At 49.0% G+C, this 24,283-nt stretch overlaps 1 protein-coding gene across 1 annotated transcript; it reads right to left on the bottom strand.

The window, feature by feature from the left end:
- Positions 1 to 1,611: 1,611 nt before the first annotated feature.
- On the bottom strand, positions 1,612 to 22,873 carry PSTPIP2 (proline-serine-threonine phosphatase interacting protein 2). Its single transcript, XM_062512893.1, has 15 exons — positions 22,841 to 22,873; positions 15,098 to 15,198; positions 13,379 to 13,456; positions 12,496 to 12,530; positions 10,919 to 11,025; positions 10,211 to 10,273; positions 9,264 to 9,362; positions 8,436 to 8,481; positions 7,951 to 8,030; positions 6,093 to 6,191; positions 5,504 to 5,600; positions 5,131 to 5,212; positions 4,411 to 4,445; positions 4,047 to 4,104; positions 1,612 to 3,524 (listed from the first exon to the last, which is right to left on the bottom strand). Exons 1-14 carry the CDS (start codon positions 22,871 to 22,873, stop codon positions 4,055 to 4,057), a joined length of 1,005 nt encoding a protein of 334 aa, XP_062368877.1. The 3' UTR covers positions 1,612 to 3,524; positions 4,047 to 4,054.
- Positions 22,874 to 24,283: the final 1,410 nt, after the last annotated feature.

Raw genomic sequence — 24,283 nt, forward strand, 5'->3', positions numbered from 1 at the left:
ACACTGCAGGGACAGAGGGACACTGCACGGGGACAGACGGACACTGCAGGGACAGACAGACACTGCGCAGGGACAGACACTGCATGGGGACAGACAGACACTGCAGGGACAGACAGGCACTGCATGGGGACAGACGGACACTGCGCAGGGACAGGCGGACAGACACTGCATGGGGGATAGACACTGCACAGGGACAGACAGACAGACAGACAGACACTGCATGTGGACACACAAGAATATCCACGGAGACACACACAGCAGACGTGGGAACTGACAGACCATCCATGGGGACACACAGACCATCCACAGGGACGCACCAAGTGTCCATGGGCACACAGACCCTCTGTGGGGACCCCACAGACCATGCCCGAGTAGGTGGGGTCTGCTGTAGGAATGCAGGAACCAGCCATAGACCCACAGATGGTCCACAGGGACCGACAGACACTCCATGGATAACTAGGGTCCACTACAGGGACCCTGAGATCATCCACAGGGACATACAGACCATCCCCAGGGACTGACCTATCTATCCATAGGGGCAAACAGACCCTCCATGGGGACACACGGACAGCTGCAGGGACCCGCAGACTGCCGAGGGGGACTCACAGATAATCTATAGTGAACTAGAGACTGCAACAGGGACTCAAAGTCTGTCTGTAGGGCCAGCCCGAGCTTCTGCCACAGGGAATGTGGGATGAGAAGCCAAGCCCCCACTAGCGAGGATGGGGAGTGTGAGGTCACTTCCAGGGCCTGAGACACCTTCAGCACAGCAGGAATGCTGGCTCAGCCCCAGACCAGGGGCTGCTGTCCCTCAGATCGCTGTCCTGGCACCCAGCCATCCCCAGGGAGCTGCAGCTGGAGCAGGGTACAAACCCAGTGGGAGCAGGACCTGCTTCTGCCGATGCCCAGGAGGATGAGCCCCCTCCAGAACTCAGTGACACTTTGCAGAACACATCACAGTCCACTGAAGGGCCTTGAACAGACACTGTTCTCTCCGTGGGACCTTGCACTTAGGGCTTGAAAAGTCTTTATGTTACAAGTGTGACCTGGAATTTGTAGTATCTGTACATTTGTATTTGTAGGAAAGATAAACTGCACAGGGGTGTAGGGGGAACCAACCCCAGCATCCCAATTTTAGGATTACTTCTGTACTTCTAGTAAATGTGCAACCCAAGTTTTAGCCCCACTGGGGACCTCTACATCCAGAAAAGTCCAACAGCAACTACTGTGCTCAGACAGTGGAAAAGTCTCAGAAAAGAAACCATGCAAGTTTTTGCAGAGCAGACATTTTTCCAGGGCAAACAGCCCTGCATGGTCTACAGCTCATGGCTAATCATAAGCCTTCTCATGCCATTCTCTTTTGGGGTGTTTTCTCCCACTACAGTGTTGGTATTGAGCAAGAACTGAAATAAACACTGAGCAAGGATGTGATCTTGTAGGTTTCCATCCAGGAGAGACTAGGATGCTTTGCATGGATCCCAAACCAATCCCGGACAGAAAGTGAACATGACAACTTTAAAAAAAAACACATATCCAGAACACGAGACTCAAATATTTTTTTTTTAAAATATACATTTATAGAATTAAAACTACAGCAGGCTCCTTCAGAAGAGTATTTGTATCCTTGGTCTTTCAGAAATAAATAGGATAGCTGATTCCTTGGCATGTACACTCTGCACAGCTCACTGTGAGGCAGCAGGGCAGATGTTAGAGCTCAGCATCATCTTCCCCACACAAGCAAATTCAGTAAAAACCCCAAGGACTGACTGGTGGGCTGAGGCACATGCTGAAGCCATGCAGACTCAACTTGAAAAAAACATTGCAAAAACAGCATATCCTGTTGCTCCAGGTTAGTGACCTGGCACCAGGTTTAGATAGGTAGAATTGTGTGTTTATCCCCATGTCCTGTGTCCCTGTATCCAGTGTCATAAGGCAGCAAGGAGCAGTGAAGCAGCACTGCACACAGGGACATCAGAGAGACCAGCAGCCCTGAGGCACATAAGCTTCTGCATCAAAGCCATAATCATATCTATATATGTGGTAACAAAAAGGGCAGGAACTTTCAGGAGATGTAGTCAGAAAACAAGTTTTTTGGCTCCAGCAGTAGATAAGTTTGTTTCCAGTGGTGCGAAGTCAGAACAAGTCCAAAGTTTAGTGAATCACAGAAGTTAATCAAATCAGAGAATCCAGGATGGTTTGGGCTGGGAGGGACCTTAAAGACCACCTAGTTCTGATGCCTTAGGATTTTAGCTTTTATATTTTCATATATTTGTAATCCTGCAGTTCTTTAGTGTACAGCTCTAAATTCCATATAGAGTGTTAGTTACTGCTTTCCCATTTTGGTCAGACAAAACAATTCCTCTCTAGGCAGGGAATCAAGGGAATATGGGAATCAACCTCACTTATCCCTCTCAGATTCCAAGAGATGTAAACAAAATTGAGTGGGTGGGGCAGCAAACTTGGGGTAAATGACTTCATTACCTGAAGCTGTAACTGGAAGATTAACCTCCAGAATGCAAACAGACCAAACTTGCAGAAAGATGAAAACCCATGAGCCATTGTCCATTCTGGGTGTAGCCCCTGGGGGGCTTCATCTGCCCCAAATGTACCTGAAAGCCTTTCAATAAATAAAACAACCTTTTATTCCCCTTAATTTTGTCTGGCCTCTGTTTTTAGATAGTCCCAAAAAGGCATCAGTTCCCACTCCCTGCTATGGGCAGGGACACCTTCCACTAGACCAGGTTGCTCCAAAGCCCATCCAGCCTGGTCTCCAAATCTTAAGAGAGACAACCTGATAAACCTAAAAGCTCACAAGACCCTCACTGGAAAGGTTGTTGGAAGAGTTGAATAAATTTCTTCAGATCCTTCCTGGGACCTCTCAGCGTGTTGGATGTGACCCAGCTCCTCCCTGGGTAGATGCAAATCAGCTTCCAGTGTCAGCACTCAAGCTTGGAGCACAGCTACAGCTAAGCCAGGTAAGTGGTGCAACAGCTGGTGCCCTCTAAGTAAGACTCAGAGAGATACAAGTAAAATTTTACCTAAATGACAAGTTTAATCCCCACTAATGAAAGACTTTAGGAACAGGCCAAAGCCCTTAGGAACAGGCAAAACCTGAGATCTGGGAGGGATGCACATACCCTGAGCACAAGCCAGCATGCCCAAAGCACCATGCAGCACCCCTCTCAGCACATACAACTTCTGAGTTATCTAGAGAGTGGGAGGCTCCAGACTCTCTAGATGGCTATACTTTAGAAGAGCTTCAAATCAAAAACTTCTTCCAACATGGATCACCCCTGTGTCTGTCTCCTTTTCTTCCTCTGAGTGTGGAGATCCATCCAAGGAGTTTGATGATCAAAGGCATAGATTTTTAGCAAGCGCTTTCTGAATGTACAAATAATTATTGGAGTCCTCAAATATTCTCTTGAAAAGCAGAAGCACTTCAGCTCTATGTGTCTGGGAATAACTGAAAATACCATCTCTGCCATGCTGTTCAGATCAACAGTGTCTTCTGCCTTCTGGAAAACCTAGAGAACAGGATCAACAGTGTCTAAACCACAGCTACAGCTCAGACAAGAGATGGGAGGGCTGATAGGAGTGTCACTTCCAGTCAGTCACCTCAGAATGTCATTGCTTAACCAATGGCCTTTCTTTCTCCCCACTGTCCCTCCTCTGCTTGGCTTCATCTCGTATTAAATCCTTTCTCACAGAATCTCAGAATGGTTTGGGTTGGAATGGATCGTCAGCACCATCTCATTCCAACCCTCTGCCATGGAGAGGAGCACCTTCCACTATCCCAGGTTGCTCCAAGCCCTGTCCAACCTTGGCCTGGAACACTTCCAGAGATGGGGCAGCCACAGCTTTTCTGGGCAGCCTGTGCCAGGGCCTCAGCACCCTCAGAGGGAAGAATTTCTCCTTTCTAAGTGATCTAAATCTACCTCTTTTAGTATAAACCATTTCCCCTTGTCATATTACTATCTGCCCAGGTAAAAAATTCCTCTCCCTCTTTCTTTTTAAGCCTCATTTGTTCATCAGAAGTGGGTACTTACTGTGACTGCTAGAAATGTACCAAGCTGTAGCCATCAACTGTGGCATAATCAGGCTCCCCTGAAACAAAGAGCACCAAAAAAAATCCCCTCAGGCTTCCCGTAAGAAGTGCTCATTATGTCACTTTAAAGAGAGCAGAAGCACCACACACTGCACATCCATGTTAAAGGGATGGGATGCAAGAGTGAATGAGGCTCAAGCCACACTGGGTGAGCTGGGGATGTTCACTTGGAGAAAGCTCCAAGGCGACCTTAGAATTCCTTCCAGTGCCTAAAGGGGGTCCAAGAGAACTGGGAAGGGACTTTGGGCAAGGGTTGAAGTGGTAGTTCACTGTGTGGCCAGAAAGCCCATGAAGCAGTAACTCACCTGGTGCACTGGTGGGGGTGGGCAGGGGTCCCCTCCTGCACAGAAGGAAACACAGAGCTGAGGATCTGTGTGGCTAAGGAACTCCTTAACCTTTGCCCTGGTTCTCCACCCTCCAGCTGTCCCCCCAAGAACTGGTGGAAGGGCAAGAGGCTTGGCCAGACTGGGTTTTATGGAGACCTGACAAGGTAAGTCATGGTGGGTTCACCTCCCACAGCCCATTTGGCAAACAAAGGAGTTGAACCTGACACAGTGTGGGAGAGGAAAAAAATAACCAGAAAGCACTGACTTGGGGAAAAATTCCCAAGTAAGTCTCAAGGCATGTCTTTGTACATGCCTCTGCCCAGAGTGAGACATCAGGAAGCCACAATTTGACATGACTCCTCTCTCAGTGTGGCAGCCAAAGTGGCAATTCATCCTTAGCATGAGTCTCAGCCGCAGTCATCATCTTGTCCCTGACAGAAAAACTCTTCACCGTGTCCTCCCTGCCCAGCTTCTGTCCCACAAGAGTGAATCAAGCTCTGCAGCTCCTGCCTCCACCCACAAATGCTTCTAACTTTCCTTAGACAGACAGATCACACCAATAGCCATGCAAGCAAGTATCTTCCTGTAATACCCTTAAGTCAAGCTTCCAACAGACTGAAAGGAAGAAAATATGCCTATTTTGGGGGAGCAAGCATCATTTGCAATAACAGTTACAGCTGTACATGTTATACACCTTACCTTGATATAGGTACAGGAGCTGGACTTCTTGCAGGAGTCACATTTCTCTGGGCATTATAGTAGTTTTCATAAACAACAGGAGCTAAAAGTTGACAGTAGTAAAGTACAAGCCTCTTACAGACATAAAATACTTGCTAAACCAACATTCAGCTGCAAAGTGTTTCCCCTCTCTGAGAAAATTCCTGATCAGGAAACTAAAAAACAGGACTATGATCTCCAGGGGCTGTCAAAAGTGGCAGAAATTAGTGCTGCATGGCTGTGAATTAAATGCAAAATTTTCTGCACAAACAAAATGATGCTGACCAGAGCAGCCAGCTTCATGAGGAGTACAGAGCAGTCAGCACTACTTTCTAAGATTCTACTAAGCTCTTACCCGGAGCCAAACTTCCAGTTTTGCGTAAATTTACGAAAAAATCAACATCCTTCTCAATGCTGCACATTTCTAAACTCTTGCGGATTTCCTCATACTTCTGCAAAAGGGAAATAAAGTACATTTGTATACATCAGGTCAAAATACAAGGCTTTTTCCCAATTACCTACCACGCACAAGGTGAAAGGCCAGTACTCGTATAAGCTTCAGTGTCAGGGGAATCACAGAATCCCAGAATGGTTTGGGTTAGGAAGGAACTTTACAGCTCATCCCAATCCACCCCCTGCCATGGGCAGGGACACCTTCCACTTGCTCCAAGCCCTGTTCAACCCAGTCTTGGACATTTCCAGGGATGGGGCAACCACAGTTTCTCTGGGCAGCCTGTGCCAGGGCCTTGCCACCCTCAAAAAATGTGGAAATCCCAGAGGAAGCCTAATTTGCAAGAATTTTGGCGAGTCCTTCTGCTTACCCACTCATGTCTGTGGTTAATCAAGGGCCACAGCCCAACTTGGATATAACACAGTTTATGCCCAGGAAAACAAATTGTGCTTTGCTTTGTATGCAGAAAAATGAAGCTTTTCAGTTGAGTTACCTCATCATTCTGGACACAACCCAGGGAGAGCTGGTTGACATGGAGCCAGAGGGCATTACGGAAATAGCTGATCCTCTCACACTCCTGCGTCTCAAAGAACTGAAACAACACAGACAAAACTGTCCATAACATCTTTAACACAAGGGCAAATCTCTATTGTCCTGATTGCTTCTCATCCCCACATGCCACAACACAGCTAACTGCCAGAAGTAGTTGGTGTTGCTCTTCTGCAGGAAACAAGGAAGATGTGAGTCCTCTGGCTTGTCCTGAGGAGAAATAATCCCTCTTTGCAACCAGATAATTCAAAGGTGAGTACTGAGCTTGGAAAATCTGCAAGACTAATGTGGAGGGGACCACCCAGCACATTTCTACCTTTGGGAGGACCAAGCCAGCTTCCTAAAGGCAGTACAGGTTCCCAAGGTACCCTGTGCTCCTGTGGTCCCAACCCACTTTCCTTACACAGGTACCCTTAAAACACAGAATCATTTAGGTTAGAAGAGCCCTCTAAGATCATCAAATCCCACCATTACTCCTGCACTGCCAAGGCCACCACTAACACATTTCCCCAAGTGCCGCATGTACGTGTTTTTTTAACACTTCCATGTTCCAGATACAGAACAATAAAAAAAAAAATAAAGCACTGGAGATGTATGCAAACAGAGGTGTACTGACTGATTGGTCTTCTTGCTCTTTCCTGTCCAGCCCTTTTCCAAGCAGGTTTAAACCCTTTTGAAATCCACTATCTGGTACATCTCAATTTCACATGCTTTTACACATTTCCATGAACATCCATACCTGTTACCATTTACGACCTTTGCAACACATGGAGAGGAAAACTTCCCCATCTGCAAAAGTGAAACTGCTGCCTTCCACTCCCCACCACAGAATCATCAGGGCTGGAAAAGCTGTATAAGAACATTGAATCCAACCACTAATGCAGCACTGCCAAGCCACCACTAAACTGTGTCTACATCCTGGAGGCCTCCAGAGAAGACACCAAAATCACACCAGCACAGAGACAGCCATGCACACCAGAAAACAGACAGCAAATTCCCATTCAAAAGGGAAAAGGAGAATAGCATCCTCAAGAGAGGTAACTTGGAAGGGATCAGCACAGCTGGGAATGGGAAAGCTGCTTGCAAGCCTGAAGCAGATCTGGGATAAAATCTGTCTTTGCAGAGCCTGTCCATCCCCCAGTCACAGATTACAGGCCAGCAGCAGAGCAGCTGCTCAGCCCTCTTGCCACCAGCCTGGAATTCCCCAGCATGTGCTGGAAATTCCTGCTGGACCATTCCCCCGTGATACACTCCGCTTCAGGCTGATACACCCACTCACAGGGGTTCCCACACTACTGCATGGTCTTTGAGACACCAAGTGAAGAGCTCTTGGCACAGTGTGCATGTGGAGATGGCTTCACCAGCACCTCCAGCCACCACCAGCCTCTGCTGAAAAGTCACGTGAAGTCTTCCAGACTTTCAGAGAGTCTTCTAGGTGTTGTTGAGGCTCCAGGACACACTGGCCTGGAGTTACTGAGTATCCAGAACTAATAGCTCACAGCTATTCAAGATGACAGCCATGCCACACATGCAAGCAGGTTGTGGGCAAAAATGTCACTACCTTGACTCTGTCAATTTTAGAAGGTGGTGGAAAATAATAATAATAAAATAAGAGCAGAAACCTTGAAGCAGTGGGGCCTTGAATCCAGAAGCCATGCTTGAGACACACACACAGGGTTAGCTGTAACACATTCACTGTCAGGGGAATGCAGAGACAGCAAAATCTGCACTGTCTCTGAGCCCTGCAGGACTGCAAACCCAGAGGACCATGCTGCCATGTGGAGGTGTTTAGGGGCATTTACCTCACAAGCTTTGATGTGCTCATTCTGCCACTCTTCCCGGATCTTCTCCATTGTGGTCACACTCTGCTGGTAATTCCTGTCTGCAAGACAAATCATATTTTGGCTGAAGGTGTGTCTGCTCATGGCAATGGGGTTAGAATGAGATGAAATTCAAGGTCCCTTCCAACCCAAATCATGTTATGATTCTGTGATTCCATGATTAACATTCATTTTAAAAATGCCTTCACTAAAAGGTAATTCTAGGGCTGGTAGAAAGGTTGAACAGGCTGGAAGATCAGGGATAAAGGAGAAGGACATGGCTTTCGTGGGGCCATCCAGGCTTTTCCAGGGAAGCTGCTCACTGCCACTATCTTGGGTGTGTAATTCCAAGGAGTCATGCCTGACCCAAGAGCTGGAGCTCACCTATGAGGCACTCCAAGGCTAAACAATCCTCTGTCCCTGGAAACACTCCCTTTGCCCTCCCAACATGGCATTTCCACACTCACCAGTGTCCTCCAGTGCTGATTTTGTCTGAGCCAGCTTCAAGAACAGCTGCCAAAAACGGGAGAGACAAGGAAGGTGGGGAAGAGGCTGGGTGCATCACCAATGGCTCTGCAGCCCCACTGGGGAACATCACCAGCCACCCCATCTCACCCCAAAACACAGAGAAGAGCAGTGGGGAATGAGAGCTGCAAGAAAAGACATCCCTTTTTCCCCCGATGCCATGACCACCTATTAGTGGTGGTATTATTTTTTTCTTCTACCTTCAGTCAGAATCAGGATTGAAGCATGAGAGACAGGATTTTTGTGTTTGGACCCAGCTGTTTATTAATTCTTACCTATAATACGATGAGTGCTACAGCACTTCTAGCCAACAAGCTAAAAATGACAAAATGGAGCTGTATCTTGCTTGTTACAAGGTCTTTTAACTATGCAACTAAAAGCTAGTATCTGTATTATTTATATTTCTGACCCAATAACCAAACACCTGTGACCCGCAGTGCAGTACTTTCTATCCAACCAAAATCTACTACCTAAAACCAATAAGAAGAAGGTACAAGAAGGAAGAAGAGCCAACACCCCAGAACCTCCATCTTGTCCCATACCTACTACTATATTCTAAAACCCAAATTCCAAACCCTTCACCATGTGGTATTACACACTTCCATTCAAACTACACACCAGTGATTCCAACCCCAACCACTCAAATTCTGGAGGCCTTCTCCAAGGCCTCAAGTCAAAAACAGTGTTCCCCTGGGGGTCAGTGCCAGGAAGCACAGAAATCTCAAAACTCCCAGGCTTCAGGGTTCCAACAGCCACCCACTTGGCCATACCTTCTCCTGCTGCTTCTGTGTGACCAGGCTGGCGTTGCGGTGCACAGCCTGCTCTGCCTCATCCTTGTCCCGACAGCGCTGCTCGTACAGACGCTTCACCTAGGACAGACACCAGACACAGGCATCCCTCAGAGCCAGGTACAGACACACCTCAAGGGGACGCCTTGGAAAACTCAGCCTGCAAGGAACAGGCTGCCTGCAGAGCAGGGAATGGCGCAAAAGGTGCCCTGCAGCTTGGGAAAACCCTTGCAAGGCAGGCTGCTCTTGGATTGGGGTGAAAAGCTCCTAGCAAACAAAGCCATGGGCATGTCCAGAGAAGGGCTGGGGAATGGGCAGGAGCACAAGTCTGATGAGGAAGAGCTGGGAAAGGGGCTGAGCCTGGAGAAAAGGAGGATCAGTGGGGACCTTGTGGCTCTGCACAACTCCCTGACAGGAGGGGACAGCCGGGGGGGTTGGGCTCTGCTCCCAGGGAACAGGGACAGGAGGAGAGGAAGTGGCCTCAAGTTGCATCAGAGGAGGTTTAGAGTAGATATTCAGAAAAACTTCTTCACAGAAAGGGTTTTCACGCCCTGGAACAAGCTGCCCAGGGCAGTGGTGCAGTCACCATCCATGAAAGTGTTCAAAACAGGTGGCACTTGGGGACATGGATTAGTGGTGGGCTTGGCAGTGCTGGACAAATGGTTGGACTCAAGCATCTTAGAGGTCTTCTCCAACCTGAGTAATTATCTGATTCTAAACCATTTCTATCCAACCCTGTAAGGCTACCACTGGCCGTGTCTTTGGCATGCTCTTCACTGTTTATTAGCATACCCTGCACACCACTCACACAGACACAGCCTCAGGAGTCACAGCAGAGAAGGAAACCCCTCTCATTTTAAGCCCCAGTGCTGTGTGTGTGTGAGCAGCATTAACCCACATGGCAAGAAACAGCAGCACATTTGCTTTACCTCCATGGTCTTCTTGTACTGAAGATTCCTGTTTTTGTGAATCGCCTCCATTATCAGCTCTATCTGTGAAGACAACAGACCTGGGGTCAGCACAGCACTGACCAGCAAAGCTCCAGGACACACTGTGAGGCTTAGAAGAGGAAGAGCCACAGACCACACTGGGATTTGTTTAAAGACCTACACCCACCCAAATCATCTTCACAAAACTCATCTTCTGTGCTTCTGCCTAAACCTTGAACAAAGGAGGTCTACAAACAAAATCCTAGCAATATACAGTCCTGTATCACCTCCACAGACTCTGGCAAAACTGGGAAGCTCACTTCCCTCTGCTAGCTCCAAACTGGTTCTAGCAGTTTTCCCTGGTTTTTCAAACAAAGGAATCTCAAGCCAGAAGAAGTCAAAAGGCTTGGCCATTTAGGGGTTCTCCATCCCCTATGGAGATCATACAGCACTATAAACAAATGCTTTAATAACATTCCAGTGCTGTGGCTGGCCCCAAAAAGCCCACGATGAAGACGTGGAAGTGAGAAGAAGGAAGTTGGAGGTTGCTACACAGTCCAACACAGTTACAACACATAGGAAGGAGCTCAGTACTTCCCAGAAGCACAAGGCAGTGGGGACGTGGCAGGGGCTGGGACATGGCATGGGACAGCAGAGGGATCAGCCCCTTGCTGGGACAGGAAGGCATGTCTTCCCACGGTGCCTGACCTTTTTCCGATGCAGCTTTTGCTTTTCCCTGAAGTCCTCCATCTTCTTTGCTTCCTCCCGAAGGGTTTGTGCCAGCTGGATGTGACCTTGGCCCACATTGTCTACCTCTGAAAAGAGAAAATAAATTCAGTATTTTAATATATATATATATATATATATATATATATATATATATATATATATATTCCTAAAGAGACTGTTTCTCAAGTCAGCTTAGAACACATCACACATCCCCTTTCAGAAACGTGAAAAAGTTCCAGCTTGTTTGAAGCAGCCTCCTAGCAGTGCTCATCAATGTAAGGATCAGTCCTGCTGGGACCTGCTCCCCAGTTTGAGAAAACTCTCCCCCTCATGCAGGTAAATCTAGGCATGTTTCAACACACTGCATTGCTCCAGGCCAGCAGGCAACAACTTGGAGCACAGAAAAAGGAAGGCTAAAACCATCTCAGGCTCCTCTTGCTGAAGGGAAGAGGCCACACTGTGAAACACCACCCCAGCAAGTCCACCAAGGGAGCAGAGCCAAATGGCAGCTCCTGATTCAACCCCCAAAACTGCTGCAAACCCACATCTGTGAATTGTCAGCGATGGTGAGGGCAGAGTCATGTTAGGGAGGTCCACAGGGGCAGCAAAGAAACCTGGATTGGGCATGGGATGGACTGGGCATAGGATAGCAGAGTGTTCACCCTCAAGGTGCTGTCTGATGGTACCATGGCAGGATGTGACATGTGGCAATGTACAGTGGCCAAGCCACCACGTTTTACATGCTCCAGTTAGAATCACACAAACATTTAGGTTGGAAAAGCCCTCTTAAGATCCTCAGGTTCAACCAGCACTGCCAAGGCCAGCACTAAACCATGTCCCCAAGTGCCACATCCACATGGCTTTTAAATCCATCCAGGGATGAGAATTCCAACACTGCCCTGGGCAGCTGTGCCAGGGATGGACAACCCTTTCCATGGAGAAAATTTTCCCAATATCAATCTAAACCTCCCCTGGCCCAGCCTGAGGCCGTTCCCTCTCCTCCTGTCCCTGGTCCCTGGGATAAGATCCCAAATCCCCCCCGGCTGTCCCCTCCTGTCAGGGAGTTGTGCAGAGCCACAAGGTCCCCCCTGATCCTCCTTTTCTCCAGTCTCAGCCCCTTCCCCAGCTCCGTTCCCTTCCCTGGACACGCTCCAGCCCCTCGCTGTCTCTCTTGTCCTGAGGGTCCCAGAGCTGTCCCCAGGTTCAATGTCTGAGTTACAGTGTGTTTGTGAAGAGGACAAGCCTGTCCAACAAACTCCAGATAAGCTTCCCATGCTTAGCTTCCTATATCCAACATAAACATGACTTCTGAGCTGCAGCCAGACCTGAAAGCCCAAGATATCCCAGAATGATGCCCTGTGGGTCTCCTAACCCACACACGTCCTGGCTCTTTGTCCCAAACCCCACACATTGGGTTGAACCTGGCCAGCAGTACAGCCTATGCCTGGCCTCAGCACTGCACAGCTTTAGAGATTTCTCTGCTATTTTCTTCCCAAGCAGTTGCTTTCAGGCTTTAGTGCTGCCAAGTGTCCTGGCAAACACAAAGTATTACTCACGTTGCTTGAAAACATCGAGGGATCTCTTCAGCGTGCTGAAAAATACAGGCATGGCATTAAAAAAGAGTGGAAAGCACAGTCAGGCACAGGCATCAACAGAGCACCTCTTCCAAAACAGAGCTCACTGAACAATGGCCAAAGTATCTCAAAGCACATTTATTTATCCACTTAGTACCTCCAGCTTTTTCCCCTCTCAACAGGTGTAACACAGTTCACTTGGTTTGACACCTATCTTACATCTTTCTGAACACTGCATGCTATTAAAAATTCGAAGTTTCATGACAAATGTTTCCGGCAACCTCCTAAAACCATCATTTGGAACAGATGAACAATTTCAACATGGTGAGTTTGCTGGTGGTTGAAAAACCAGGGAGCTTTTCTCCCTATTAATACTGCACAGTAAAGATGTCAGAAACATTTTCAGTGACACCTCAATACAAAATTTTAAGTAGATTACCAGGACATGTATAAAATATAGAAAAATAAGGCACTGAGGTCACTTGGGAAATGGGGCAAACTGTGGTGGCCACAGCATGCTGGGCTCTAAAGATTGGCATGGTTTGAGTCAAGGAAGTACGTGCACTTCCCTCTGGCTATAAAACCTGTCCAGAGGCAACCCAAGGTCTCATGATCATCAGCCTTCTGCTGACCTATCATCTCCTGTGGTCTGGTTAATCTGTGGCTAAGGGGAACTTGGTGGGCTCCAACTCAAAGCAAATTAGAACCCAACTGGGCACTGCTCATCCATGAGAACAATTTCAGCTCATCTTCTGAACATCTCAGAAACGTTTCAGATTTCAATTCTGTTTTGTCTCGCAGCCTCCTTCCTTCTCTACCTCCTTCACTGCTTCAGGGACACCCATAAAAGCAACAGTAAACTTACTTCAGCTCTGTCTGCCCACAGGGCTTCTTCTTTGACAAGTTAATGAGCTCCTTGCCATATTTTTCTTCTATAATTGCTCTGTTGAGGAAAGAGAGAAATCATCTGATTGGTTTGGGTTGGAAGGGACCTGAAAGCTCATCCAGTTTTACCCCCTGCCATAGGCAGGGACACCTTCCACTGTCCCAGGGTGCTCCAACCTGGCCTTGGACACTTCCAGGATGGGGGAGCCACAGCTTCTCTGGGCATCCTGTGCCAGAGGGTCCCACCACCCTCACAGCCAAGAATTCCTCCCCAATATCCCATCTAATCCTGCCCTCCATCAATCTGTGGCAATAAATACCCTCTGTACCTGGCACTAATCCTTAGGGAGAGCACCTGAAGAAGAGACCAAATCTTGTGAGGTGACCTAAATTACACCTTTGAGAGACCATATTATCTCCCCCTCTTGGAAGAAAGGAAGGAGGAAAAGAGAGCCCATGTGTTGCAAAATTCTCTGCAGCTACTTTGAAATCACTACAGACAATCAGGGCTGGACTTGCTTGGTCAAATGTAGTTCTCTCCATCTGGGCAACCCTAGCTGTTTGTGGAAAGGAACAAGTACTGCTAGAGGTGGCCATTAGAAAATCTACTGGATAAAACAAATCTTTAGAAAAAACAAAACAAATTTCTAAAATGCCTTAACTACTAACACAGGTGGAGACCCCTCTGTGGTTGATTTCTGGAGTTTGGCAATGAAGTTCACCTACCTTAACTCTAAAAACTTCAGAAGCTAATAGGGAAATTGAAAAAAATACATATTATAGACTGACTCCTTTTTCCTATCTAACATGATTCCCATTAACTTTGTTTGAGACAAAACATCCAGCAGGAACATTCTCCACAGCTGGAACTGTGTAACAGCTGTGCTGGACAAATGGGCCAAGTCCAGAGAGTGGCCAATCCAGGTCCAGCTTCTGATTTCCTCCTGGCTAGACACTTCAGTGGCAACCTACATCTCCTTTGAGACCAAAGAGGGCACAGGGTGTAGAGGAGGCTTTTGCACTCCCTGCACAGTCACAGATGAGTGAGACTCGGTTCTCAGTGTCCACTTCCTCATGTAGAAGGCCCAGATTTTTCTGGAACTTGGGATTACAGCCTGCACAGATGTAGATGCATTAGACACTTTTAAGTGCAGCTCTCCTCCTGTTCATCCCCATTTTGTTTGTTCCAGGATGCTCTGTATCAAGCTGTGCAGTCAGAGGTTGGTTTTCTCCAGCTGTCATTACCAAAATGACATTAATTCAGTGTACATGTTCTACAATGTGCATGTTCTACAATGCTCTTCATATTTAGCCACTGCTAACCAGGTGGCAAAACCTTAAAGGCAAAAATACATGGCCAAATCATTGCAGCTGTTTTTGCAGCCACAGAACCTCTGCTTAGGTCATCTCCTCTGATTAATAATGGCAGTGCCTAACCCTACCACTTTTTAACACTGAATCTGTGGAGTGTTCATAACATACAGAGACAAAGACAGGATAAAGCCATAGTTCACCTAGGCCAAGATCTTCCAACATTATCTTCTACAAGGTAAGCAGCAAGGTGAACTCAATGGGACAGCATTTTAACATCAGTTAAACACAGCAGAAATCAAACTGGGAATACCAGGAGAAGGAGCAGTGCCACAGCACCACTTCCAGGCTCAACCCAACCCACTGTCAGAGGCACAAAGCTCCCTACCTTTCCTTCAGGAAGTCCTCAAACTCTTTGCAATTCTTCCTGCCATCATTCAGATGCTGAATGATGCTGTCGTAGCCAACTGTGCTGGTCAGATCTGTGCTCTGAAAAACACAGGAACAGGGGTCATGTCCTTGCCAGTGCAATCCTTGGCCATTCCCACCTCCTGAGGCATTTGCACAGGCCATGGCTCAGTGAGAGCAAGTGTGCAAGGGCCTCTTTATGAAATAACATCTTTTGTTTAAGGTGTGGGAGAGACTCCAGAATGAGAACAATGGTGGCAATTTGAGACAAGGTACATCTATGCCACTCACACTTGCCATAGACTTCTGAAAGGTCAGTATTTTCTACCAAATTATTCCTTAAAAACATATATTGCACTGATGTATGAAGAAAAAGAAAAAAAGAAGAAAGGAAAAGGAGGAGGAGGAGGAGGGAGAAGAAGGAGGGAGAAGAAGGAGGGAGAAGAAGGAGGGAGAAGGGAAAAGGAATAATAAAAAAGATGCAGCAATGATGTAGGCTGATTTAGGCTTACTTAGTCTACCTTATTTTCCCCCATTTCTATGCAAGGCTCCAGAAAAAGGAAGAAATACTAGGAGCAGGTATGAAGCTCAGCAACAGGAAACAAAAGCCACAAAAGGTTATCAGGAAATCTGAAAAGGATGGTGGCAGGATGGAGAGATTCAGGAAATGGTTCAAATTGGATAAGAGTATGCAGAGATCTGGCACAGAAGTGAGGCCAGCAGAAAAGGGGATTTCTCAAGAGTTTGTTCCTGATGCAATAAAGGGAGAGGAACAGGGCTGGTCTTTGTGAAGAAGGAAGAATTTAATCCTGTGGAATTCCCTGTTTAAGTCATTGACTGTCAGTGACCAGAAAGCAAGAAGTAAAGGGGGAATATGGTGGAGGGAGACTGGCAGAAAACCCAAAGGTATGTCAGATTTGCATGGGGAGACAGGAAGATGGATCAGGACCTACGAAGAAACCAAACTTCCTTCAAAAAGTACAAATGTCTCTCCAAAATGAGGTTAGTACTGATAAACCCAGAATCAGCTCTCAGTTCACATCTTCACCAGTCGGGTCTGTGGAAAGGAAACACTGCACTGGAGTCAGGCTTCATTACACTTGCAAAACACAGGAACAGCCTAACTAGAATTCCTATCCCACTTTCAAAGGAAACAAAATGGATGTAAAGCACAGCTGCTGGTCGTTGCAAGCCCAGGCAGGAGGGAGGGTCAGAGCCCCACCACTGCACATCCAGGGGCACCCAGAGGCTCCTGCATCCTGCTCTGCTGCCTGGCACTCCTGGGTTCTCTCTGCCAGGCAGAAGGGTTCAGGGGAAAACTGGGAGTATCCACCAATAATGTGCACTAAGCTCCTTGTTTTATCACTCTTCCTCCTGCAGTAGAAGGATTTCATTCCAGCTGGTGTGAGTTTCCTGAGCACCCAAGGCTGGACCAGACCTCAGGGTGCAAGGGTTACCTGAAACACAGAATCACACCATTGCTTAAGTTGGAAAAGCCCTCTGAGTTCATCGAGTTTAAATGTTCCCTAGCACTGCCAAGCCAGTCACCTTCCCACATCCCCAAGTGCCATATTTATATGGCTTTTAAATTCCTCCATGTGAGTTTTCCATGGGAGGAGCTCCAGGTCCAGATGGAGCTGGGCAGGGTTGTATAGTGTTCAATCAGCCTTTGCAGAAACCTTCTGGGCAGGTTTGACATAGAAAAAGTCAAAAGGACCAGCCTGACTGGGGGTGTTCAGCTGCACAAGAGAAGGCTCCAGGGAGAGCTCAGAGCCCTGTGCAGTGTCCACAGGAGATCCAGGAGAGCTGGACAGGGACTGGGGACAAGGCATGCAGGGACAGGACACGGGCAATGGCTTCCACTGCCAGAGGGCAGGGATGGATGGGATATTGGGAATTGGGAATTGCTGGCTGGGAGGGTGGCCAGGCCCTGGCACAGGGTGCCCAGAGCAGCTGTGGCTGTCCCTGGATCCCTGGCAGTGTCCAAGGACAGGCTGGGCAGGGCTCAGAGTGACCTGGGATAGTGGAAGGTGTCCCTGCCCATGGCAGGGGGTAGAATTGGATGGTGTTGAGGGTCCTTTTCAACCCAAACCTCTCTGGGATTTTGTGACTGCAAAGGCAGGGCTGGCAACAGCAGTGGAAGAGGAAGTGCAACACAGCAAGCACAGAGCCACAGGCACAGAGAAGATTTAAAACCATAATAAACTAACCCAAAGGCAAGCATGAAGGATGGGGAGTTGCACCAAGCCCTGCCCAAACAGAGCATGAGGATCTCTCCTGCCACTCTCCAGCACATGTGTCTTGGTCCTCCCTGCTGGGCCTAGCTCTGAGGCCACATGCTATTTAGAGGACAGCCCATGGAAACTGCAAACAGATGATTTCAAGGTGACAAAGCAGCACCTGATGTTTCCCAAGCTGGCAAGACATGCAGTCCCCCACCACCAATTCCTGATCTGCTGCCTGGATTTGCACCCAACAGACTCAATAAGGAGAAGGAATTTGTGCGCTGCTTGTGATGTTTTGTTCTGAGCCCATCAGCCAAAAGATGGGCTAAAATGGTTTGCTGGGGATGTGAGAGCACATCATGATCCTGTCTGAGTCACAACAAGCTGCTGAGCTTGACGCTTCCATCTTCTACCCCACTTCAACATGGAAAACCCCTGCAGACACACCCTGTGAAGCAAATGGCATTAGAGAAATACAGAAACATAGACACGTTTAAAGAAATGTTTAAATGTTTAAAGAAACTAGAAAAACCCTCTAAGACCATTAAGTCAAACCATTCCCCAGCATTGCCCACTAACCCACCTCTCCAAGTGCCACATCAACATGGCTTTTAATTCCATCTGGGGATGAGGACTCCAACACTGCCCTGGGCAGCCTATTTCAAGGACTAATAACCTTTTCCATGAAAAAATTTTCCCTACTATCCAATCCAAACATCACTTGACACAGCCTGAGGCCGTTCCCTCTCCTCCTGTCCCTGGTCCCCGAGATAAAATCCCAAATCCCCCCCAGCTGTCCCCTCCTGTCAGGGAGTTGTGCAGAGCCACAAGGTCCCCCCTGATCCTCCTTTTCTCCAGGCTCAGCCCCTTTCCCAGCTCCCTCAGCCTCTCCTGGGGCTCCAGCCCCTTCCCCAGCTCCGTTCCCTTCCCTGGACACGCTCCAGCCCCTCGCTGTCTCTCTTGTCCTGAGGGTCCCAGAGCTGTCCCCAGCACTGGAGGTGTCCCAGCAGTGCCAGCACAGGGGACGGGCACTGCCCTGGGGCTGTGTCACACCCTGCCTGGGACAGCCCAGGGGCCACTGGCCTCTTGCCCACCTGGGCACCCTGGGCTCCTGTCCATCCACTGTCCCCAGCACCCCCAGGGCCTTTCCCTTCCAGCCCCTCTGCCCCAGCTGGAGCTGCAGGGGTTGGTGAGACCCAAGGGCAAGATCTGGCACCTCCCCTTTTTACCCCTCACACCACTGCCCTCAGCCCATGGATCCAGCCTGGGCAGATCCCTCTGCAGAGCCTTCCTGCCCTCCAGTCTGCCCCAACCTTCCCAAACCAAAAGGCTTGAGGCACTGCAGTTGTTCATAGACCATCTCTTTAAAGATCTATATTTATTCCAAGCTGTTAAGTTTCCTCAGCCCTGTGCTGTTAGAGAAACGCACCAGAAGACTGTGACGATTTTAGCAGTGGAAAACACTGTGCCACTGTAGCTGGCTGTGTTGTCCTTGCTCACAGTCACTGCAGCCTCAAAATCACTCAGTGTCTTGCAGAAGCTCCTGAGACAAAGAGCAGTGCTGATGCTGGTGCAGGGACCCGGGTGAGGAGAGGCTGCATGAGGTTGTGGTTCCTCCCCACTCCATATCCAGGAGGGTAGAACAGGACAGACAAAACTCATTGCAGGGAGGAAAATCTGCAAATTTTCCTCCACTGCCAATGCACCCACCTGGGACCAGCATCCTGCAAAAAGCAGCTCTTTTGATTAGTAATTTTCCATTTGAAGTCTCCTTCCCATAGGCAAACACCTTCTCTGCTTGTCCCAGAGACACCAAAAGCAATGGACCATTCGGCCGTGATGCAATGACTTCTCCTCCTCACAAATCCCACCTTGTTCCTTTGAAACAATGACCTGGGGATTTCACAATGCTGCTGCTAAGTTCCACCAAGCCAGTCCCCATTTAGAGAAGGACCAGCAGGGGAAAGGGGAAGTGAAACAACCACGATCAGTCAGCAGCCAGGGAATAAACTCAGGAACCCGGAGCTGCATCCCCCACAGCTAAACACACTGCAGGGAGCAGAGCATTGCCTCACTGAAGGCAAAATGACCAAGATTCCACTCTCCAAGTTGCAACCTGTTGGTCCACAGATCAGAATTAGAGTGGTTCTTAGCATTATTGTCATTTCTACTTTTGCCATATGGTTTTACTGCACCAAAGTGCGCTGATGAGATACAAGGCTGTTGGGTTACCTGGAACATGTGCAAGAACAGGCTTGTGGCGAACAAGACATGTGCTAAGAAAGTGCAACAAAGTGAAAGAAAAAACCTCACACAGTGAAAGAAGAGCAGATTGCAATAACAAATGAAAACAAAATGTCAGGCTTGCTCAACTCATGGCAATCAGTACAGGCAGGGCAAGGGCAAACAAACTCAGGCTTTGGGGTATTTTTGTTTTTGCACAGGCAGGCAGGATGCACAGTCTGTGGGACTGAGTGACGTGGGAGTTGGAGCATGCAGGGCAAAAAAATGTTCAGCTTCAGGCATGTCTGGACTTCAGTCTCTGAGCAAGCAGGAGGTGCAGAGGGGTGCCAGAGAGCAAACATTTTTATTTAAGAAAATTCATCATCTTTTATTGAGACCTGAGAGCATGAGCAAACTCCAGTGTAGAGAGCCAAGTGGCCCTGTTTTCCTGACAGAGCACATCAGGAATATCACACCACCAGCTCCAGCAGGGAACAGGAGCCAGGGCAGAAGCCTGGCAGCCCCATCCAGCCTGGCCTTGGACACTCCCAGGGATCCAGGGGATCCAGCTGCTCTGGGCACCCTGTCCCAGGGCATCACCACCCTCACCCTTACCATCCTATCCCCACAGAGAAATCTGGGGGTCATCACTCACAACTGATCACATTTGAAAGCTGGAAGAACAATACCAAAACTGGCCTAGGTTTTGAGAATTAGCACATTTTTTACACTTTGTTCCATCAGTTGGAGCATGCCTCCCCTGGAGTGCTCCCAAAGTCTCTTCCTCCTCATCAGGTTGTCCTAACCACTGAGAAATTTGCTCCCACCAGAGTAACACACATTTTCCCAGTATTTAGGGATTCTATAGGTAGAGTGGGATGAGTTAACCTGGGAGGGGAAAAAAGAGACATGGACATTTTGTTGGACCAGCAAATCTGAAGCTGAGCCGGCATCACCTCTGAAGAACAATGTGTGGCAAGCATCTGCCATCTGCTCAGGATCATGCAGCAGTGGCCCTTTTGGTCTCACCTTGTCTGACAGGTGAAGAACCTAGAGAAGACAAAAGTTGTGCCTCACCAAGGTCTGGTGATAGGACAAAGAATGATGGTTTTAAACAAAAAGACAGGAGATTCATATTAAATATAAGGAAGGAATTATTTGGATTGTTTATGACTGAGGGTTTTAAAACACTGGCACAGGTTACCCACATAAGCTGTGTCTACACCATCCCTAGAAGTGTTCCAGCTCAGGCTGGACAGGGCACAGAGTAACTTGGTCCCATGGAAGGTGTCCCTGACCATAGCAGGGTGGTGGACCTGTTGGCAAGGTCTTCCCCAACCCAAACTGCTCTATGCTTCTATAAGTCTAAGAAATCACTTGCTTCAGCAAAGACTTCTCCTTCTATTTTTGCCTTACGCAAAGCAATCTAAGAGGAAAATTGCAGGAGGAAGCGGGTGCCTACTCACAGCACTCAGCAGCAGGTGGAAGCTGGATGTGCAGCCCCCCACAAATCTCATCTTTTTTTTTTTTCTTCCTATCCTTATTCCCCCCTCCTCCCCAGCCCTCACAGCTGATGCACAGTCACCAGTACATGGTGTAGCAGCTGCTTGGGGTGGTACCTGCCTTTTCCATGGGCCCAGCCACCGCAGAAGGGCCTCAGTCTCTCCACTGAGTCACACTGATCACGTTCCTGTCCAACCTCCACCCCAGCTGCCTGCCCCAGGCACGTTTCCTTGGTCAGGGGGCTTGGAGCACACAGGCTTCAGAAACTACAACACTGAGGAAAAAGCCCTGGCACCACGCATGGTTTGGGGTTCAGCAAGAACCAGGCATTACTCAGGAAACAGATCACAGTAAAAGTGGTCAAGCAGGGGTGAGCACCCCACACAACACCCTGGATCCTCCTTGTCTTGAGAGCTGCAGGTTATTCCTGTCCTGGTGTTTTCTCCCACTGAGCCCCTTCCTCCAGGATCCTCCTTCAAAAAGCACCACACCACTTCTGGAGAGGAACAAGCTAGGCAGAAATAGCCAAAGTCAGCCCTGTGGTGAGAAGCTCTTCTTCAATTCAATGTGCCACTGAGGCCACCACAAACCCTGTCGACTCAGCCCTCCTGGCACCACAGTTATTCCCCCAGCCCAGGGGGGGCTGCCACCACCCTCCAAACCTCCCCTCTGCACATCTGCAAAGCAAAGGGAGCACTGTGGAAAACTTGTGTGCAACAAATAGCTGGGAAGCAGCTGCCAGACGCAAAGTTTGCTTTATACTCCACAATAGGTTTGACACCCGCATGGGATTTACATATTTGACAACCCTATGCCAGTTAACTCACTAATGATGCTGGGTGAGGATGGTGCTCTGCAATTACTCCTCAACACTCAGGAGCCCCAAACCTAGTGCCAGCTCTTCCTGTGCTTCTTTCCCACATCCTACAAGATGGGAGCTGCTTCCAGGCAATATCTGGGAAACGCCAAGCACCATTCACAGATAAGGATTGTCAGCCCCAAAAGACCAAATTTGGTAATTTACTTCCTGGTTGCCAATACCTAGAACGAAGGTCCACCACAAGAGGAACCGAGAAGCCACAGAGCTGAAGCTTTGCAGCAGATATGTGGGTTTCCTGCACTTCTCCTTTTATAAAAGCATAATTCAGACTGAAAACAATAAATTGTGATTTTCCCCAAAGTGTGGGCTTTCCTCCATGGTTCAACAGCTGGCAGCAGCACCACACAGAATGACTTGCTCCTAACCCAGGATTTTCCCCACATCAAGAGAACATTCTTCGCCATGGGGCTTCCAAGTAGTTCACCAATGGCAAATTAATGATATCAAACCCTTCAGACTGGCACTGACCTCCTCCAGCAAGGCAGCAGCCACTTGCTGGGATTATTTTGGCTGCATGGAGCAGGCTGTAAAGACACAACCCCCAAGACATGCATGGTGGGCAGCGCCTGCTGTGGACCACAGAATCCAAGAATGGGTTGGTTGGAAGGAACCTTAAAATCTATTTCATTCCACCACCCCGGGTTGCTCCAAGCCCTGTCCAACCTGGCCTTGGACACTTTAAGGGATCCAGGGGCAGCCACAGCTTCTCTAGGAAACCTTTGCCAGTGTTTTATGGACCCAGAACGTTCATCAACGTCACCCTAATACCACGATCGTTGGCTTTGGAGCCAACTCTAACCAGAGAGCAGTGATCCCTCCACCACCAGCTGTGCTCCCATCGGCTCCGGCTGGCTCTGCCCCGCTGTCCCGGTCCCGCCGTGCTCCCACTCACCCAGAAGTGGTCCCTGAACCGCGCCTCCCGCATCCTGCTGCTGCAGCCGCCGCGCTCCGCCGCTCCTTGCCCTTCCCGGCCCAGCCCGCCCCAGCGGAGTCTCCTCCCACGCACGGGTGTGCTCCCGCCCCAGGATCCCCGCGGGTGGGGAGCGGGACGTGCAGCGGGAGATGGGTGGTACCGGCGGGGGAAGGAGGTTCGGCATCAGCGCGTCCCGAGACAAACCCACCCGTGACGGCCGATCCCGCTGAACAGCGCGGCTTCCCCAAGGAAAGACGGAGCGGAGCGGGAGCAGCTCGGCCGGCGGCTGCACTGCCGTGCCCACCTGCAGTATCCTGCCCGCCCGGCTCGGAGCCTCAGGGAGATTTTTGGGAAGGTTTCATGGAATTATAGAATTGCTCAGGTTGCAAAAGCTCTCCAAAGTCATCGAGTCCAACCATTCACCGAGCACTGCAAAGCCCACCCTTAACCAATGTGCCACACGTCCACGGGATTTAGTAATCCGACGGTGAGGACTGCACCACTGTAATGGGAAAGCCTGTGCTAGGGCAGGAAAACTCTGCAGGTTAAGAAATTCTCCTAATATCCAACCTGAACCTATCCTGGCACAGCTGCAGGCTGTTGCCTGTCCTGTCTCTGTTCTCTAGGAGCAGGGAACCCGACCCCTCAGCTGTCCCCTCGTGTCAGGGAGATGTGCAGAGCTATAAAGTCCCCCCGAGCCTCCTTTTCTCCAGGCTGAGCCCCCCAACTGCTCCTGAGTGCACACAGCCCTCCTTCAACACACACATCCCGTGTCACACACAGTTTATTAGGGGCCATTGCCTGATGCAACACACTCCGTGAGGGACCTCTGAGCAACACCCGGAAAATATGAAAGTGGAGATCAAACACTATGAAATGCCTCAATCACACTCAACTGCTGCCTCTGCTTGAACACAGGGACAGCTAAAACACTCCAGTAATGTGAAAAAAGGCATTTTAAACTTGCTTTAAAAAGTCTGCTCTATTGTAATCTGAGGCTGATTTAGGCAGTGATAGCCTCCTGAAACAAGAGGGAACCAGTCATTGCCATGAATCCACATCAAGTACCTAAACGGGCTCTAAGAGAACTGGAGAGGGACTTTGGACATGGGCACAGAGTAACAGAACAAGGGGGCATGTCTTCCCACTGAAAGAGGGCAGGGATAGATGGGATATTGGGAAGAGACCCTTCCCAAAATCGATGGTGAGGCTAAGGTTGCCCAGAGCAGCTGTGGGTCCCCACCCCTGGCAGTGTCCAAGGCCAGGCTGGATGGGGCTTGGAGCAACCTGGGACCAGGTGTCCTGTCCGTGGCAGCAGGTGGATATACCTGATCTTTAAGGTCCCTTCCAATCCATTCTGGGATTCTGATCCACCCGCCTTCTCCCTGCTTCCCAGCCCCACCCCTTGGCCAGGGCAGTCCA

The sequence above is a fragment of the Cinclus cinclus genome, chromosome Z (assembly GCF_963662255.1).
Source record: "Cinclus cinclus chromosome Z, bCinCin1.1, whole genome shotgun sequence".
Classification (NCBI taxonomy): Eukaryota; Metazoa; Chordata; class Aves; order Passeriformes; family Cinclidae; genus Cinclus; species Cinclus cinclus.